This window comes from Sinohyriopsis cumingii, chromosome 2 (assembly GCF_028554795.1).
Source record: "Sinohyriopsis cumingii isolate HCF-2022 chromosome 2, ASM2855479v2, whole genome shotgun sequence".
In the NCBI taxonomy this organism is placed as follows: domain Eukaryota; kingdom Metazoa; phylum Mollusca; class Bivalvia; order Unionida; family Unionidae; genus Sinohyriopsis; species Sinohyriopsis cumingii.
This window is the reverse complement of record NC_142962.1, coordinates 69,007,637-69,029,770: the sequence shown is the minus strand read 5'-3', so window position 1 is coordinate 69,029,770 and position 22,134 is coordinate 69,007,637. Positions and strand designations below refer to the sequence as shown.

Genomic DNA, 22,134 nt, shown 5'->3' with positions numbered 1-22,134 from the left:
CATTTCAACCTATAGTATAAATCATAATAGCCTTTTCACCCAATGACATAAATCATAATAGCCTTTTCACCCAATGACATAAATCATAATAGCCTTTTCACCACATTGCATAAATCATAATAGCCTTTTCACCCAATGACATAAATCATAATAGCCCTTTTCACCACATTGCATAAATCATAATAGCCTTTTCACCCCATTGCATAAATCATAATAGCCTTTTCACCCCATTGCATAAATCATAATAGCCTTTTCACCCAATGACATAAATCATAGCAGCCTTTTCACCCAATGACATAAATCATAATAGCCTTTTCACCCAATGACATAAATCATAATAGCCTTTTCACCCCATTGCATAAATCATAATATCCTTTTCACCCAATGGCATAAATCATAAAAGCCATTTCACCCTATAGCATAACTTATAATAGCTTTTTCGCCCAATGGCATAAATCATACTAATAGCTTTTTCACCCAATGGCATAAATCATATCCTTTTCACCATATGGCATAAATCATAATATCCTTTTCACCCAATGGCATAAATCATAATAGCCTTTTCAATCAATGACATTCAATGAAAGTTAACAAATTTGCAAAATATATAGCAGATTGAAAATCATCTCATTTTTAAATTATTTTCAGGAAATGCAAACTGTTTAGGTAAATATTAAGAAAATAAACCTACTCATTGTAATTAAAACAGGATAGGTATTCTTCAAATGTACTATACAGTGATTCAATGTCCTCAAATTGAACTGCTGGTGTCACATCAAGGACTGGAATCATCTGTATTGCATGACTTTTACAATAGGAATCTATGGCTCGAAGTTGCCTGAAAATTTAAATACATTAGAAATATTACCATATTATAGCTGGTACTATGCTTCAAGTATATCTGGAGAATAACAAGACAGTTTTTATGCATCTTTGTAACAAATAAAATAAAATTTAGCAACTTTCAGGGAGTGGTGATTTCACAAAATAGGTGACTTTAAGCACAAGTGAATTTCCTGCATAATTAGGTTGTAAGAAACTTGAGCTTAAACAATTTTGAACAAGGGTGTCATCAATATCCAAGTCATAAAAACATGTTTAATAGCTATAGATAATCGATTAATTATTATTAAATTTCTATCATACCTTGTGTAATCAGCAAAACTGATGAGAACTGAGTTCTCCTCTGTTGTTATTTTTAGGCTGAGTGAGAAGAGAACAGAACTCATTCCATTTAATGAAGTTACAGTGTATTTAATTTTTTAGCGTTATCAGAAAATAATTTGAAATCATGTTATTTTTTGAAGGAAAAATCCTCAATGTATGAAATTTTTCTTGTGGTTTAGGGTCTATAGATAATCAATATTTTAAAGGGGATTTTTTATTGTCTATATTACATTCAATTTAATTGTATTTAAATATAATCATTTTTTTTATTTGTTCGATGCAAGTTTCAGTAGATGTCTGATGATATGTTCTCAAATCAGGTTCAATATTGATTCATTTCTTGGCCAGTGTTGCATGTTGATATTATTGTGATGGTCTTCCTACCAGGAAGTTAAGATTAAATGAGAGACTTCATCAAACATTTTTATTATGAATAGTCTCATCTATTTAAATTTGTTTCAATTATACAATATATTCAGCACTAGTCTTGTATTTGAGCAATTTTGTTTCCTAGAAAGTTCAAAGACCTGAGGAGTGTGAACCATTGCTTAATCACGACATCACATACACAAAAGGTACTCAAAAATTTAGATTGGGATAAATGACTAAGGCTTATATGTTTTACAATTAATTTAGCTAGATCTGAGAAGTATAGTAGCAACTGCTTGATTACATAATTATAACAAAATTGACATTTATTAATGGCTAGATATGCACAACTCTTTCCTGTTTACTGAGGTGAAATTAAAATGTCTTTTTCAAGTTCATGTGTTGTCTGGGGTGCAAATGGGACTGAAAATTAATGAGAAAAAAACCTTTCACTTATTTTAGATTTGACAAATCAGAAAAATAAACATTAGCAATTATTCTGACAAACATGCAACAAAAGCTGACAATGAACAGGTTGGTCATATTAAAAATTCCATATACATATGACAGCACATAACACTTCAAAGACATAATTACAATACACTGCTGTACACAGTACAGTGCCCCTGGAGGCCCACTGTACCCTCCTGCATGTCACAAGAAGTGACTAATTGAGGCAGGAACCATGGTGGCTACATTGTTAGTGCGCTGGACCTGTGACCAATTCTTCTATAAGATTACCCAGGTCAGCTAACATGGTGTGTGCCAAAGCAAGTGGGCCTAATGCTTCCCTTGGCAATAAATAACCTACTTGTACTGCTGTACCATAAAACACCAAAACACATCATATTGCCAAAAAACACAACACATATATTACCATAAAACATCAAACACAACATTGCATATTACCTCTTAATAAAGAGTACAGGACGGTCATACCAACATGATCACAAAATATAATGCTGCCCTAAGATGACATCAAACACTAAAAGATGAAAATTATGGGACAAGTAAAACATTGGTAAGACAAGTAACTTTTACTGGGTCATATCCTGAACAAATGGCTGGGAAAAACTTAAGTTCAGACCTTATGTGTAACGACTTGTAAAATTAAAATATTAGGCATTATATCTTTACATTTTATGAGCTGGTTATGTATCTATCTTGTATCAAAAGATTATAAAACTTTTAAACTCACTGTTTTGTGTAGCACACCTGCCATTCTGGATGCTCAAGTGCCTTAAATCTTTTGTAAACATGGATCTGCAAAACATAGGCATTTCAAAGGTTTCATTTCAATGTTTCCTCATTTAGTGGTATCTTCTCAAAATCTAACATGCTTTATATGTATCACTATTTTACTTTACAGTTGAGACAACAAACACTAGAATAGTGTTTATACAACAAGCATGCTCCTCCCTACCCCCCATGCAGACCGAAAGTCCAAGTTCCATTAAAAAACTAAAAACTGTACAATTATTGGAAAATGCTATTATAATGGCATGAAAATCAAATGTGATAATAAGATTTATGTGTACAAACATGCATACCAAAACTTCTCAAGATACATATGGTAAGTTTTGTTTTAATTAGAAAAATAAGAGTCCAAAAGTTAAGAAATGCATAAAAATACTATGCCTACAAAATGTAATTTGTCTACATTAAACAACTGTTATCCTGTTGTGCTAAAAATGGCTTCAGGATGGATGTACAAATGTATGGAAAAGCTGATATATGAATAGACAGTGGCAAAGCAATAAGCCCACTTCTGCTATGCAGTGGGGATACACAAAATATATGGAATATGTTCACATAAAACATCATTGCTAATTATATATCTTAAAAAAAGTGTGCTTGTTTACACTCTGAACAAGTTTATATTTTCGCTATTTCATGTTAATTATGCATCATTACTACCTATTAAATGATTTTGTAATTTTTAATAGCAATGCGCCCATATGTCATGCACCCACCCCACATGAGCAGGAGCAAAACTGAAGGAGAAAGATCTAATTCAAATAAAGGCCCTAAATTTGCCAGAAAACAGAGAAAATCAACTTTAAATAGGTCTTCTTAATATAAAGCCTCAAACCAACCTTCACTGGAATCAACAATGAGAGGTCACAAATGGGCGGAGTGCCAAGTCAAAGAAGGACCATAACTCTGTAAAACTTTTCCAAAAGAAAAACAAAATTGAACTTGACCAAGGTTTTCATTATACAAAGCCTCATACCAAATTTGATTTCAGTCCAGGAAGTCCCTCAAAAGTTACTGACCAGAATCAAAATTAAAGAGCACAGACTGAAAACAGGAGCCATAACTCAGCAAAGTTTCTGCCAGAAAATGGTTCACTCAAACATGACCTAGGTCTTTGTAATGAAAAGCTTCATTTCAAATTCGATCTGAATCCATGAAATCCTTCAAACATTAATGAGTCAGAAATAAAATTTGTGACAGATATAAAATGAAATGATGTGATTGAAAACTTAGGCAACATGTCTGCTCCAAAGATATGCCTGGGACATAAAAAAGTCAAGAGTTCTAAGACTTTGCCAGTCGAATGAGGAATATCGTCCTATGAGAGAGATAGAGAGATATTGCTGATTAAACTTTTGCCAATATTGCATATTTAAAATGTAACATTTTCTACACTATCAAAATGAAAAAGTTACCTGATTGATCTTTAGGCTTGAAAGAATGCTGATAAGTTCTTTAATAGTGTCCTGCAATCATCAAAAGAATGATTAAAGCAATGAAAAATGATACCACTGTAATTCCTTAGTCATGTTAATAACTGATCTGTATGTTACAACCTTATTGCTTTCTAAAGCAAGATAGCTACACTCAATGTTAATGCTGTTTTCTAATAAAATCATGCATTCAGACATTAACAAAATTGTGCTTATTAAGATGTTAAAAAATATCTGAAAATCAGAAACGTTTTTGAAGCTTGACAAATATTTATGTGCACAAGGGACCTTGCTATTGAATGCTGGTTATCATTTAGAAAATTTCATATCACGGCACAAGCAAGTCTGTGATCACTCAACTGACATCCATCTAAGAGGCCATTATAAGAACAGTGGGCCCAAAAGTTTGGAACAGTATAATGCTTTTGACATTTCAAGGTTTTTCTATTTTTAGTAATGGCTACCATACTGGATGGCATAATAGTATTATTTATTCAAACTTAAAAGGTCTTTTATCAGTATGCTTTCTGTCAACTTTGATCAACTTTTTTAAAACTTATAATTAGTTCAAAGGTTTTATCTGTCTTAAATAATAATGCACATATTGAATTGATGATGAGCATCACTTGTGCAAAAATGAAAGACCTTGATGCCAAGAAACTGTATATTTCTGTTTGGCTAGTTTAAAAAAAGAAACCATTTAAAATTTGCTTTAAAAAAAAAAGAAGCAGCTAATTCTAATGTCAGATTGGCATGATTTGTATAAATAACCTGAATAGTATTCATGCCAGAAAGCTTTCTGTCAAATTTGGTAATTAATAATAAGCAGTTTTTCCAAAAACATCATTTAAAGATTTTTACATTTTTAGTAATGGTGGCCAAACTTGATGGTAGATCAGCCTTAACTGTATGAATTTTCCATCAAATTTTATTTAGCCGTTTTAAGAGAAAAGTTATTTTAATTAACTTTTTAGTAACAGCAGCCATACTTAAAAGTGGACTGGCATAATGTAAACAAATTACACAGATTTCATACATGATACTTTCTGTCAAATTTGGCAAAGTTCTTTTGGGCAAAAGTCATTTATAGCCTTGCCTAATTTTATTATTGGCAGTCATGTCTGATGACAGATCATCATCATTTGTATCAATTCAAAAGGAATTCATGCCTGGATGTTTAATCCAATTAGGTCTAATTCTGTTAAGTTACAAGTTTTTTTAATGAAAAAGTCATTCCAAGGATTTCCATTTTTATAACTTTGTACATACTTAATGGCAGATCATAATTATTTATTAACAACTGCAAGGCCTCTATGAAAGAGTGTTTTGTCAAATGTGGTATTATTCTGTTGTGCAATGTTTAGAGAAATCTTTAAAGGTTTTCTTATTTTTAGCAAAACTGCCCATATTTGATTGCAACTTGGTATCAGCAGTAGTTACAGCCCTGACAAGCATGGTCAAAATCTGTTTTGACAATAATTTTGTATTTTTTTAATAAAAAAAACTATTTTTGATGTTGTATTTATTGGAATATCAGCAGGAATTGTTCATTTGAAAAAACCTTAAAGCCTAATTGCTATATGTCAAATTTTATTAAATTATACTGAGTGGTTTCTGGAGAAGAAGTCATGAAAGGTTTTTCTATTTGTTGTAACATATTTTACAACAGATTAGCATCATGTGTTCACAACTGAAAAAACCTTTACATCCTTCCGTCAGATTTGGTTGAAATGGGTCCATTGGTTTTTGACAAAATGAAAATAACAAATGCTGACAGAAGATGATGCATGCTGAAAAATGCTTGTCTGAACCAGGACCATGCCCATAAGCATACTGGGCTTCACAATAAGGTGGGCTAAAAATGAGACTTGGTTATCTAATTTGACAAGAAAGTACAAGAAAAGTGAACCCTAATAATCATTTATGCTTCAATGTTTCTAAAGATCACAGTGTGAAGAAACAGTTTAAATTGTATGTCACTAAATACACAAATGAACCATAACCAATTAGACAACAAATTAAAAAAGTGTTTCACGGAAACTGGTGTTTCACCACAATATATGCACTGATGCATTCCACTTATTTCTGAAAACTTTAACAGTGACACCACTGCTGTTGCCAGAAAAGTGATAATTGTTTTTCACTATGATCACATGTTAAAAGGAAAATTTGTATCACAACTTCTTAATTATTACATTTCAGTTCTTAGCTCTTAAAACTGACTATATTTTGATTTTACATCACAGGAGACCTCTTTGGTGGCCTAGAGGTTAGAGCGTCTACCTATGATGTGGGAGGTCACGAGTTCATACCAAAGATGTATAAAAATGGTACTAGCAGCTGCCTTGCTTGGTACTCAGCATTAACAGGTAGGTGCTAGGATTGGTTGGCCTGGTGTCAGTATCATGTGAATGGGTGGGGGACATGATGACACATGTCTGTGGCATGATGCCCCTGTGCTGGACAACACTATAAACAGTTACACTGCTGACATCATAGCGATAAGACTGAATTGTTTTTAAAGCTACGTTAAAAATCAAAATGACACACACACACACAATTACAGCACAGGCTACTGCTTTTGTGTTTTCATGCACTGGCAGGACATACATGTAGTCTTGTTTGAACATTCCTACATATAAGGCTCACTCACTTATAACATGGATTGCTTTTAAGACTTTCATAAAAAAACATTATATTGATGTAGCACAGCACTATTGCAAAAAAAACCCCAAGAAACATCAACATGATTGGTCATTGGTCATCTTCAGAAAGACATCTTTGCAAAGACAGTTGATTAAAACATCTATGTTAGTCTGCTCATACTTAAAGATTTTTCTATTTTAAGTGTGTGTGTGTGATTTGGATTTTTAACATAGCTTTTAAATTTTGTTCAGTCATATTGCTATGATGTCTTCAGTGTGGCAGTTTATAGTGACGTCTAGCACTGGGGCATCATTCCGCAGACATGTGGCATGATGTCCCACCCAGTCACATTATCCTGACGCTGGGCTGACCAGTCCTAACACTAACCTCTTAATGCTGAGCGCCAAGCGAGGCAGCTGTTAGTACCATTTGTGTAAGTCTTTGACATGACTCGGCCAGGGATTGAACCCAAGAACTCCCGCTTCCGAGGCAGACGCTCTAACCACCAGGCCACCGGAGCGGTTCTATTTTAAGTAATAGCAGCCATGTTTTATGACAGTGGCTGCTATGCCAGGATGCTTTCTGTCAAATCTGGTCTAATTATGTTAACACATTAACCCCTGGAAGTTTTTATCATTTTCGCCTAAAAATCGAGTAGGAAACACATTTTGAAAGCATTTTTCAAAAAATATATATCCGAAAACACTAAATTCCCAGTGATCTTTCAATAACATACTGCCTAGTTTTGTTAGAAACATCGTTTTTCATTGGCTATTTGACTCATGCGTGTGCAGAAGGATAAAAGTTGGAGTTTTTTTTTGTTGCTAAACGGAGCCATTAGTTTTGTATGGAGGCCACTCTTTATTCCAAATGCCCATCTTATTCTACGTTTTGCAAAGGCTCATCTGTCTGTTTGCAGTTCATACCGGTTTGCCTTAGATCTGAGACCAAAAAGTCTAAAATCCGGACACAAAATCGGATTCCGACCACATGCGAATTTTGGGTAGAAAAAAGTTGTTCCAAAAAATGAGTTTTTTAAATCTGTATTTTGTAGTGCAACTAGATATTCCAGATTATTTAGTATCATTGTAGAGCTACATCTGTCTACCTTTCTATTATACCACCCATTGTAGTGTATCATGCATGACCATGACGCTACAGAGCTCGGCAGTAGGCTACTACCTCCTGCCCTGTTAAGTTGTCGCTAGGGGTTAATGTGTTAAGCAGATTCTGCAAAGAAAATACTTTCTGGTCAATTTAGGTTCAGGGCTTTTTAGAAGAAAGTATTTGTAGGTTTTTCTCAGTAATGATTGCCATATATGAAAGCAGATATGCATCATATGTACAAATTTGAAAGGACTTCATGTCCAAATGCTGTCTGTCAAGTTTTGTCTAATTTTCAGGGATTCTTGAGATGGTGCTGGTTAAAGGTCTCTCTATATTTTGTAATGGCAACCATATTTGAAAAACCTTCATGCCCGAATGTTTTATGTCAAAAATGATCTATTTCTATATTGAGAAGAAATTGTTTAAATGTTTCTATAATTTTAGTAATGGTGATCATTTGTATAAAAGAGTCATGCCAGAATGTTTTCTGTCAATTCTGATATATTTCTGTTTTAAAAGAAGCTGTTTAGATCTGTTTTTGTTTATCATAATAGCACCATATGTAATAGTGGATCAGTATCATGTGTGCAAAATTAAAAAATGAAAAGGCCTTGATCCCAGAATGTGATAAACTTTTATACCAATTTAGTCAGTGGCAACAGAGAAGCTGTTTTAAAAAAATTCTATTTTTACAGCAGTCACACTTGACTGGGCACTGGCATCATTAATAAAAATTAAAAGTCCTTTGTATAAACCTGGATGCTCTCTGCCAACTTTGGCTGAAGTCACTTCAGTGATTTTTTAGAAGTTGAAACCAGCAATTACTAACAAACAACTAATGATGCATGATGGATGCAGGACTATACCATAAACTTACTTGGCATTAAGGCTCAGAAAGGTAAAAAAATGTACTGTTTTGATAGAAAGAAAAAAAAGTCACTAAAGAGAAACTAATGTTTCAATTCTCACCATATTTGGTATTCTTCCTACTGATATATCAAGTAGTACTCCCCTATATGGTAGCTCTGGCCAGTCATCAATCTGCATCAGAAAATAGAATTACAATTTTTGCTAATTTTGTTGTGGGAATAATTTATCATGTTAATGTAAAATTTAGTATTTTAACTAAATATAGGTCTAACTGAAATGGCATTCAATAGCATATAATGATGTTCTCTGTGCAATTTCAAATTTATGGCCAGTACATGCGATAAAATCCACAAAAACAGTGTTATGTATATTTAATTTGTATTATATGTTAGCTTTTCTTAATGATTATATGTTATATACATTTGTATTTGTATGAGTTCATTTTACCTGACCAGAGTCATTTATTTTGTAAACAACAGAATATATAGCTACAATTTTCTCAATGAGTGTGGAATAAATCTTCAGATCATTGTCAACTGAGGAAAACATGTTTATTTCAGTCTGGGTCTAGGACATTAGATTTCCCGTTGGAAATACCTAAACTTGTTGACAACTCTGAATGTTTTAGAGGAGGATGACCTGCATCTGGGCTCTATTATTGTGTCTTAGGTCTTATATAATGTTATTTGCTTGGGAAATTACTTATTCTTGCCTTAACATCGTGCTGCAAAATCAGCCTTGTTGTTGTGTTCAGATTTTCGTTTTGGGCGGAATCATTTATTCAAATTATTATTCTCATCAATAATATTCTTGGACAGAAACATTAATTTGGAAATATAGTGAACTCAGACAAAGATATTTTTGGATTATATTATTGTGATACATCAAAAGACTTAGTACATCATCACACTCAAGGCCATTGGCACATTACCACATTCAAGACCATAAGCTCATTAACATATTTAATATTGGAACTTATTGGGAATACCAGTGGAATTCAGTTAGAACTTTATACATGTGAACTTGTGATAAAACTTTTAGGACTGTTTGGGATTTAATTTACAATAGTGTAAGTTCTTTTAAATATTCACTTTGTATGCTAGGCAAATAAAGTATTTGTTGAATCTGACAAAACATTTTGGTTCTTGCTCTTTTCTATTACTTAGTTTAAGACCATAGATTTGTAACACACTGGAATAAAAGAAGTGAGTTTTCATTAGACATAAATAACAATACAGAAGGAGTGTAAGTGCTACATGACCAAAATTTTGAATTGAGCTCATAGTTTTGTGTCATGTTTTTGGCAATGAAAGACGAGAGAATGCTTTATGGGCTAAGTGAGTCATCAAACCAATGCTGAATATTTATCTTTTAATTACTGAAGATTTACTGTATTTGGATTGCTTGGAGTATTTGGTTGTTTCATTGTAATGGCACAACACACATTTTGAGTACAAAAAATTATCCCAACATTGTCTGTGAATATAGCAGGTATGTTTTTGAGGATATAATTGATCTCAAGACCAAAAGAATCTTTTTATAAACAAAAATGAACAAACTATGACCAAATTGCCTACACAGCAATAACAATGATCACTAATTTTGGAAACCCAATATTGTGTGGAATTTATCCTGGAATTCACTGCCTGATGCGCAAGTAAGCAGAAATGTCGATATTTATAATTTTATACTTTAAAAAAAGCAGGAGGCTTTAAATATTGAATCTGAATGTCTTAAATATGCATAAATCAATATGCAGTTTATCCTGTCCAAATATACTGGGACAAGGGGGCCCCGAGTGGCCGAGTGGTCTAAAGCGCTCTCCGTTATGGATCACTGCCATCTTACCACTGTCTGCATGGATTCGAGTCTCAGATTCAGCCAATGTGGGTATGTGAGAAAGTTTGCCAGCAGCTTCTCGTGGGTCGGTGGTTCTTTCCAGAGGTTTTCCCGGGTTCTTCCTCCACATTAATACTGGCTGCCATGTATAGCCTATCTTGTGCTGAAAAATGGCATTAAACCCTACAACAACAACAACAAATACTGAGACAATGTCATCAGGTGGCATTCTGTTCTATATGTAATACACTGTATAATGTAGCAACAGACATGTATAGTGAGCTGTAGTTCACTGGTAGGTGCTGTGAGGGAAAGGGTTTAAGGAAGATGCATTTTGATTAGTGCTATGAATTATTCAATCTAACAGGCATTAACAAGGGTAATTAAAACTATCTCTCTAGATATAACACATTCCCCAAGTCCCCATTTATGTAAGACTCCAAGTGAAAGCACCCCATGGTCTGGCACTCTCAATCTGTTGTTGTTCTTGTGGGCTTAATGCCATTTTTCTGCATATGGTGTGACTGGTGTATCTGGCAAAGGAAGAATCATGTAAAACCATGGGAAGAACCACTAAAACATGGGAAGCTACTGGCAAATTTTCTCACGTACCTACATTGGTCAAGCAAAGATTCAAACCTATGCAGACTGACTGACCATACATACAAACACAAAAACTGACATAGCAATATCTCTTCCAACTACATATCAGGGATTAAAATCCAACAAAATACCATCAGCATGAGAAAAAGGTATTAGAATACCAAAGAAAATGTCTGCAAATTCAGAAGAAAATACCTTTTGTCATATATTTATTTATCACAGGTATATTGTAATTTACCTATAAACATGTACATCAAAATTATACACTCTGGTAAAGATACTGTTAGAGGATAATTAAAAAACTGAGAGTTTAAAATTGAGATATGAAGCAGAAACAGTACATGATTGCATTTTGCATTTTCTTATTAATGTTCTCAAAATTCACACAGACTGATCTCTGGTTAAAATAAACTGATTAAGACAGCTCTTCTCATACTTACAAGTAATTGTGGAATAAAGATTTTGCCCTCGTGTAAATAGCTTCTGAACAGCTGTACCAATGTGGAGATTGCATAGTGTAAACTATCACAGTCATTGCAAACAATTTTAAGCTGCAAATAAATGAAAACAGTGAAGAGAGGAGAGGTAAATACAATGATTATTAAAATCACAATTAAAACTAGTTCAGAGTGAATGCTGGATCAAACTAACACTATGCCTTACCATGCACATAATATTTATTTTCATACAGCTATATCAATTTCTTACTCAATAATTAGCCAGAATGTTTTTCAACATAACCTAGAAGTAGGAAAACAATCTGATTCGGTATCACTACCCTCTCAAATGAAGCTAGAACTACTTCTCCTCAAGGTTACCCCATTATAAAAGAACAGGTGTGAACAACTATGTTGTAACCTTACTTGACATTGAGACATTCTCTGTAAAAATCTGATTCATTAAGTTCTAACAATTTATCCAATCCCATTATAAATAAGTGAAAAAACTGTCAAAGCAATGTAATCATTCTCATACCAAGTCACCAAAAATCCGCTAATAGCCTGACTTCAGAGAGAAATTTTAGTGTCGTTCAGCTGTTGAAATCTTCATGATGCAAAATCTGAGAACTGCATAAAACCTTAAGTCACATGTATATAGGTCTGCTGCCCCAATGCATCTAAGAATTCTTGTTACAAACATTGATCATGGTGAAAATGAGTAACTAACGTTTCATGTATTTCACTCATAAACTGCAATATTCATGCCTAAATTCTCATAAGGATCAAGATCTTCTGATACTGACAACTCAACACAATATATATATATATATATATATATATATATATATATATATATATATATATATATATATATATATATATATATATATATATATATATACATATATATATACATATATATATATATATATGTATATGTATGTATATATATATATATATATATATATATATATATATATATATATATATATATATATATATATATATATATATATATATATATATATATATGTATATATATATATGCATGTGTGTGTGTGTGTGAAACTAATTAACTGGCAACAAAGCAAGATATGCCTATTGGTTGAAATGCATAAACTTGAAAAAGGAATTAACTTTAAAAAGCTATACTTTGACGTAACATTGCTAACTACAACACAATGTTATATATTCAAACACATTTAATGGCAGATAAAACTAAACAAATGGCCAAAAATATTATGAAATGATTGTACTCAGCATGGGTTAACATGTTTACAACACTAGTATGCAATAAAAATGTTTTATACACTAAAGAGATTTTTAGTGGTAGTGCTTTCAAATATACTAATAGAAATAAAGCACCAAAGACTTAAAAAAGACAACCAATATGTGCATGCTTGCTCAGCACTGAATATACAAAAGTGATAGATATTTACCTGTTTATGCATGATTGTTATCTTGTAGGCTCCAGGCCCTGGACAAAGTCTCCTGTTAACATGACACATGATGTGAGTTTGGTCCAGATCTGTTTGGTTAGTCAATATGTCCAGATCTAATTCAATACCAATTGCCTTAAATAAGGGGCTTTTTACTTCCCATGGTTGTAATACATCTTGTACATCTGCAAGCACAAAAAATATGCCTTTGTTCATTGGGTAATTTAAAAAAAAAAATGCCCCCACTCTTGGCAACTCCCAAACAAGCAGCTCCAATCACAATATGGAGTTTATGTTTTGCTGCAACTTTATGCTCAAGTGTAACAGTGATTTTAAAGAAACACAATTAAAAAAATGAAAATTAAGAAGGCTGTTTCCTCTGACCTGTTTCTTGACATCATAAAACAAAAAGAAAGTCAAACATCTATACCTTGGTGACGTCATACAAGTTCATAATCAGCAACTCTAACTTTGACCTTTAAAACACAGCTGTAAAGTTACATGGAAAGTAACTAAGTTTCTTTGTCATAGCTTGAAGAACATTAATGGATGAAGAAAAGGGGTATTAGAAAAGTGATAAGTGATGACCTTAACCTTGGAGTTTATACCTTGGAGTGATACAGAAGATGCCATGAAATCAAAAAGGATAAGTTTACCATGGTTAACCCTGTACCTCAGTTTGGTTTTAACACAGGATGGCTGGCTATACATGGCAGAGAGTATATGGTGTAGGAAGAACCTGGGAAGAACCACCAACCCACAGGAAGCTACCAGGAAACTTACACATGTACCCACACTGGTCAAGCCGAGACTTGAACTCATGCAGACTGAGATGAAATGTGTAAAGGTTAGCACCTTAGACCACCAACTGGAAACAAAGGAAACCTTAAAATGCTGAAATGTGACCTTGACCTTGAGGATAAAACCTCAAACATGTCATGCAAAAAATCTTTTAGTATATCAAGCTTCATCTATTAAGTTTAAACAGCTCTTATGTTAGAGAGCAGACAAGCTAATGTGACTGAAACCTAAACTATTTGACCTGTGACCTTGCCCCTGAAGATAGGAACCCCAATGTGGTATGCTACATGCCTTTTAGTGATGATAATTTACATTCCTTCAGCTCAAATGGCTCTAAAATTATAAAGTGGAAAGGAAAGTATAATATAAAATTTCTAAATAAAAAACCATGACACTGACCCTGAATATAACACTGTCATATATGGTAAACAACAAACCTGCTAAAAATGATTTATGTTTACTAATTTACTTAGCTGCAATCTCAAACAGCTATAGATTCAAATAGTGGAAAAGTGACATGAAGAAAATGACATATTAAGGTCTGACATTGACCTTGAAGACAGGACACCAAATATAGTATACAGCACACCTTCCAACAATGATGTACATGCATACCATGTTTCATCCCATAATTTTAAAAGGCTTCCAAGTTACAGACCAGAAGGGAAATTGTGATGAAAACATACTGATCTATAACTTGGACTTTGAAGATATATCTCCAATGAGGTATACCACACAACTTCTAGTGATGATGCACAAGTATACCAAGTTTCATGCCCTAATCTCAAATGGCATAAAATTTACAATGCAGAAGAAAAACTCTGATGAAAATATTACATACTCAGCCATGACCTTGACCCTAAAGATAGGACCCTATATGTACCATGTGAAACACATTCTAGGAATGATGTAAAATAATACTAAGTTTCATCCCTTTAGCATTAAGACAGCAGCTCCAATCTAGTATGATGACACAACTTTTAGTGATGATGCATACCAAATTTCATCCAATACCGTATTTTCCCGCATATATCCCGTGGGTTATACCAGATTTTACAAACCCCGCAGGGGGGGTGCGGGTTATATAAGGGTGCGGGCTATATCACACATTTTTTACACGTAATAATATTTCAATATATTGTTTGAAAAACATAACTACATAACTTATATATTGTTCTAGTTTTGTTTTGCTAGGGTTGGATATTATGGCTACTACGGTGACTTCACAACAACTTACGTTATCGGGACCAAATCAACATTTCGGGATAAAAACATAAAATTTCGTATCCGTCATGTTTTCATAATCAATATTTTCTGTTTTCAATTGAAATAACTACCTAATTTTACATATTTTAATGAAAAAAATTAAAAACACGTGTTTTGTTGTTTATCTTGTCGACTCGTCTCAAAAAGACCGTTTCCGATGATTGAAAACAAAGACATTATAAATAGCAAAGATGAAGACAAAGAATCAAACTTTATTTGCTTTGGTTGATATTATTTTACTATAAACTATGGGTAGACTAATGAGTAATAACTTGAATCTTGATAATAAAATTTAAAACTAATAATATCATAATTAATTATCTGGTTCACCTTCATCACTGGCGGCATCACTGAAACCCTCAAAATCCTCATTAATGTCACTGTTGTTGTCCAGAATGTCAAGAGCATTCTGAAGGCGCAGCTCAGTGACATGTTGATCCTCTTCTTCTTCGTCAGTATCGTCGGAACTTGCTGGAGCTTCAACAGGAGGAGGGATCAGTCCAGCTTTGACGAATCCATTTCGCATCGTTTCCGGTTTTATTTTGTTCCAAGCTGTCACAATCCACTTGCACACTTCTACATATGTTGCCCTGCGTTGTCTGCCTGCTGGGGTGAACGAATGTTCCCCATTCGCCATCCAATTTTCCCATTCCGCGTGCACGTAAGTTTTGAAGGGATGGTTGACAGCAATATCCAGGGGCTGCAACTTGCACGTTAGACCTCCAGGGATTATGGCAATATGCGCACCACAAGAGTTTATAACTGCTTGAACTTCTGTTTCTTTGTGTGCCGCCATCGAATCAAAAATCAACAGAGATCTTGGGAAGAAAAATCCCCCAGGCCTGGCTCAATAACATTTATCGATCCAGATTTTCATTACATCACAGTTCATCCATCCTTTTTTGTTGCAATGGACAACAATGCCTGAAGGTAGTTTCTCACGAGGCATTGTCACCCGCTTGAAAATCACCATAGGTTTAATTTTCACTCCATTTGCAGCACAAGCCAGTACAACCGTGAAAGAGGTTCGCTTGTGCCCGGTTGTTGCCACTTTAACGGTTTTAACGCCGACTTCGTCCACTGACCTTGTTGCCGGAATGTCGAAACACATCGGTACTTCGTCCATATTAATAATGGCAGAATGGGGAAGGTCAAGCTTCTGAATTTCCCTGGCGACGAATTCACGAAAATCATCCATCTTCTTCTCCCAATTCTTGGGTAGACGTTGGCCGACGGTCGTTCGTGTTCTGACTGACAATTCGTTCCTCTTCATAAATTTATATACCCAATGCACTCCTCCTTTAAAATCATCAATGTGCTTCTCTGCCGCCATGAGTTTGGCCTTCAGTTTGATGGCAACTGTCGAGACTGGTCGGTTGTTTTCCCGCTGGGCCACGATCCACTGCTTCAGGTCAGCTTCAAGGTGAGGCCATTTTGCTTTAGGTCCGCGATGAGCACGTTTTCATGGATTCATCTTCTCCAACGTTCCTTTTTCTTTTCTCCAACCTCGGATTACACTCTCATCAATATCAAATTTTCTGCCTGTGGCTCTATTGCCATGCACTTCAGCATACGCAATGGCAGTTAGCTTGAAGTCGGCTGTGTAAGACTTTCGTTTCGGCATTTTTTAAATTAAACAGAAAGAAATTATTTAAACTCGAATCTACAATTAAAGACAATACAAGATTATTTAGAAATGTCCGCGTTTATGTAGCCTGTAGTTGAGGCACAGCTCCTATAGACAGCCTACGTGCACAAGCACTGTGTACTGAGCCTGAATACCGGTAGTTAATTGACATCATGCGAGCTACATTCGAAATTGACAATTGTGGCATTCAGCCTCAGGACCTCACACCATTGCATATCCGGCTCACAAGTACCTGGCTTCAAAATTCAAATCTGCCAGTTGCCAGCCGGAATATAGTGGAGGCAGGGTGACTAACTTGAACTGATGCAGAGGGATGAATATGGACCGGGGCCGACTGACTTGATAGCGTAAATACAAATTTGCATGTTGGGCGGGTGAGTGAAAATGTAGTAGTTGTAGTATCGTTCGTCATCCATGTGTGAGCACTGACGAATTCGGTCCTTCTAAAAACAGTAATGGTAGACAATGTGAACATACACAAAAAAGTTCATCAATCTATGGTTGCGGGTTATACAAAGGTGAGGGTTATGCCAACGATTTTTTACACAAAACCCCAAAACCCGCGGGCTATATGAGGGTGCGGATTATCTGCGTCTGCGGGATATATGCGGGAAAATACGGTAATCTTGAATAGCTTTAAAGTTACAAAGAGTGATGGAAATTAAAAAATACTAAGCTGTGACCTTGGCCTTGACCTATAAGACAGCAGCTCCAATCTGGTATGACAAGACAACTTGTAGTCATTATGTATACATATACCAAGTTCCATCCCTCAAACAGCTTTAATGTTAATGAGTGGAAGGGAAAATGTGATGCATGGACTTTTGAGCAGATGGATGGATAGAAGCATCGAAGCATGGATACTATGTCCCCCATGGGACAAAATTTATGTTGTATAATGGGCAGAACAATAAAAGAACTTACTCATAATAAAATAAATCTGAGTCATTCACATGTAAACAAAACAGTGTAAACTATGTCATCTGCATAGTTCAAGCATACATACATCTTTAAACAGTTCTGGGCCAGAAGTATAAAACAAATTATTAATGAGAATAGTTGAGAATGAAGAGAAGAGAGGACTCAGGTTAGTTTGTTTTTAATGGTGCTTTCAACACATCATCTGGCTATATACCACGCCTAGGAAATGACAGCTACATGCCATTCTCAAAGACAGAGGCAGCTGACCCAGGCTGGCCAGAATAGGTAACAAACCCATGACCCTTCAGCTACAAGTCTTAACCTACCAAATGAACTAACATGCATTCCCTTCTGGATTCAGTATGAAATACTCACTAATGGCAGTTCCAGCAGCTATGTAGACAGACAGATGTGTCTGAGGATGGAACCATTTACCCTCCTTCTGCAAAATGCTCTGTGGCTGTGGCCAAAGAAAACTTAGTTTTTCCTCTGTGATCACAGGACGTGGGGGCTTCATCACCTCTTCATAAGACTGAGTGTAATATATATATATATATATATATATATATATATATATATATATATAATAATAATAATAATAATAATAAGGAGGACTTTATATAGCACCTAATCTTTAGAAGCTCTAAGCGCTTTACAACATTAGACAACACCTATAAGATAAAAAAAACATATAATATTATTACAAAAACAAACACCATGAAATTAGAAAAACATTAAAAAATAAAAAACATGCTGAGAATATTTCAGGTAGGAAACATTATTAGGTCTTTAACTTTGTTCTTGCAGTCAAAATAGGTGAGTTAAATATATATAATAGGATACAAGCTGATTGGAAAATTGAGCTTGCATTTGGAAAATCTGAGCATGCCCCAAACATAATATCCTAAGATGAATAAAACAAAACATAAAATATGGTATATTTGAAAGAAATCATTAAATATTTTAAAACTTTTGTTTTCTCTTCATCTTTGCTGGCATCTTGAAACCATGAGCCAATAATTAAAGTATAAAAAATATAAATATGTAAATAATACATGTAGAGAGATATGTAGAGTAAAAAGAGCTAGAATGCAGATATAGTGTAGTTAGATGAGCAAAAGCAAATATGTACATGTATATAAACAGGTGATGGATAGGTTAAAAAAGTTTGCTTGGTTGGCTGATTTGCTGTCTTGGGGTTGAACACTATTTCTCAGCACAAGATAGGCTATATATGATGGCAAGTATAACTGGTGAACGAAGAACCTAGAAACCCTGGTAAGAACCAATGACCTAATGAAAGCAACTGGTAGCTTTCTCATATACCTACACTGGCCAAGCCCAAGACTTGAACCCACATGGACATAGGTGAGATGGCAGTGATCAGTAGAGGCAAGTGGTTTAGACCATTTGGCCACTCAAGGCCCCAGAAAAGGGTTTGTAAATACATGTATATATATTTTTTTAAAGTAAGAATGAGAGAGAATGAAAGGTACACTGTTCATAATTATTTATTTATACTCACAACTGAAGAATTTGTGAACACTTATTTTTAATCCATCTACTTAACAATTATCATATAGTCACCTTGAAACTGGCAATATCCATCACAACAGTTGACAATCCAACTATTAAGAATGATCTGAGAATGCTTATTTTTGTTTTTTTTTAAAATTAATTGTTAAGTAGCAAGTATGTTTTTCAGTCTCCTGTAATTAGCAAGTAAACAGCATGTGGGTGTTACATGTTCATAACGTCAGTTACATACTGAATTAAATCTTCCTGTTGGTTAATCATCTGAGATGAGTGCCTTTTATTTCCAAACATGCCTATTAAAGAAACTCATGTTATCATTAACAATTAACACCTATCCGCCATAAAATCGGCAATATGCATCAAAACAATCTTTGAAAAGTAGATAGTTAGAATTTTGAGCCGGCAACCTGACAAACTATCAGAGGCTAACTTAGGACCTGAAAGTCAGTGAAATCCAGATGCATATTACAAGTAACATGTGACTGATAAGCTAAAATATAAATATGTAGTCCTTATTTGTCAAAACTTGCTTTAAATAGTAAATATTCACACCTGTGCAAGAAAATGCGAGACTGACCTTGACATTAACTACCAGATGGAAATGACACAAACAAGTGATGAAAAAGCTTTGGCCAGTTATGCAAAATAATAATGCACTATATACAAATTATAAACAAAGGTGTTGATATGAAATGTGGTGACATCATAAAAGTTGTAGAATAAAAAGCATTAGGAATTGAACATGGCCCCTTCATGGTAAACAGCTTGCAGAGAGCTAGTGTTTAAATGTGTTATGCAAACTGCTGACATTAAAATTTTTAATTAAATAAATTTTATCTCATATCATTCTCTCATTTTTTTTTGTTGTGTAGATCTGTGTCCCTTTGTTCATTAAATCATGATATACAGCTTCATGGCATAAAAATGAGAAGAAGAAAAATACTTCTAACATCATTCACTGAATATTTGTTATGGATAGGCCCATCAATTAAGAATACATGGAAGAGTTCTAAGGTTTTTAATGTCTCCTTGAATCACTATCAACAAGCTGTTCCTATGGCAACCAGCACATGAACACAACGCTTGTGTCAGAAAAGATTTGTATCTTGTAAATTATATTTCTCTAAGGCTGCTTACCTGGTAAAATTATTATTAGAAAAAACTCAGCTACTTCTCTAATCCAGCCCGATAAAATATATCCAAAATTGTCTTTCTCATATATGTATGTATGTATGTATGTATGTATGTATGTATGTATGTATGTACGTACACACTAAGGGATGTAACTCTTGCAAATTCAAATCACCCCCCTCCCCCCCGTGATCACCATTATACCAAATGTTTATCAGTTAAAACCCAAGGAAAATCAACAACTGGATGCTCTCGTTGGCAGGTTTGGATGGGAGGGATTGATTGTAATGTGACCTGGTAAGTATTATTGGAGAAATGTAATTTATTAAACTTTCCTTTTTCCTCTTGATACTTACCTGATTCCATTGACACTGGGAGAATAGGTATGAGGAGGACGAAATACAGGAGTATCTAACCTTTACCACGAACATCGTTTTCAGGGGCAGCATAACTGTGCCTTTGGAAAAGGATGAATTTTGCTTGTAACATGAAGGCAGCAAAACTGGAAAAGTAGGAATTTAATTAATGTGAAAGCCAAACCATTGGGGAATTACACATGGGTACTGCCGTACTAAAATATATGTATCCTGCATGAATCCAGTGAAAGCTATACACCCAGTGCCTGGAATGAAGCTTGTGCTGTCACAAAAAGGACCTAGTATCCATCTGTGCAGCCACTAGAGGCCCAATGAGGTATTACTCTTACATAATGCCATTATCACATAAACAGAAGCTGAGAAAGTAGACAGAACATGCCAATCAACTGAATACATGATGTCTCAAATAGAAACATTAGGTTTGAATGCAAGTCTTGTCAAAATTACTTGAATTTTATAAGTCAAGAGCTTCATGGTGTACCTCATCCTAAACAAGCTCAGAATCTGATCAAATACAAGCCATGAGGCCAGTTCTCAAAAGGTTATATCTAATTTTCCCACCTGAACAGAGAGAAAGAGCCAATGATGGACACTACAGATGCTATCTGTGTGCCTCTGATAGCATATATTAAAATAAATACCGGATACTGGAGCTTCACCTCTCCTGATAGAATGATTGAAAAAAAGAATGATTATTTTATGATTGCCCATAGATCGCATCATGTTTTCAAAGACAAAACCTGTTTGTGTTATCAGTGTGACTGAACTCTCAGATTAGAACTGGACATAATTTGGATTCACAGACAGGGCATGCAGCTCATTCACCCTGCATAATGAAGCTACAGCTATCAGAAGGGAAGTCTTATAAAATAATGGTTTCAGTGAATCCAAATACAGGGGTAGAAACTTTTCTAAACTGAGCCAGATCACAACAAAGGAGAGGTTCCATTTGGAAACAAGGTAAGTGGAATGGGCATGGACAGGTCAAAAATGGACAAAATCTCTGTGTGTTTCTGATGTCATTGTTTCAATGCCAGTCAATGAAAACACAACATAGGAGAGGTTCCATTTGGAAACAAGGTAAGTGGGATGGGCATGGGCAGGTCAAAAATTGACAAAATCACTGTGTGTTTCTGATGTCATTGTTTCAATACCAGCCAATGAAAACACAATTTCCACTCGTACACATGCAAAGTTAAGGACCTTCTAGTTGCACACTTAAGTGTTGAGCTTTTTTTCATGCAAGGCTCCTCTGACAAGAGCCAGGCATATGAAGGGGTTTAA

General features: G+C 34.6%; 1 protein-coding gene across 1 annotated transcript in view; it reads right to left on the bottom strand.

Moving 5' to 3' along the window:
• Positions 1 to 22,134, bottom strand: part of LOC149805105 (uncharacterized) — a 97,262-nt gene that overhangs the window by 38,226 nt on the left and 36,902 nt on the right. Inside the window, exons 8-14 of the mRNA XM_089947392.1 lie at positions 18,182 to 18,338; positions 13,171 to 13,355; positions 11,732 to 11,842; positions 8,949 to 9,020; positions 4,209 to 4,259; positions 2,735 to 2,799; positions 692 to 838 (exon numbers count right to left, since the gene is read on the bottom strand). Coding sequence (XP_089803518.1) covers positions 692 to 838; positions 2,735 to 2,799; positions 4,209 to 4,259; positions 8,949 to 9,020; positions 11,732 to 11,842; positions 13,171 to 13,355; positions 18,182 to 18,338 — 788 coding nt within the window. The remainder of the gene's footprint in view (positions 1 to 691; positions 839 to 2,734; positions 2,800 to 4,208; positions 4,260 to 8,948; positions 9,021 to 11,731; positions 11,843 to 13,170; positions 13,356 to 18,181; positions 18,339 to 22,134) is intronic.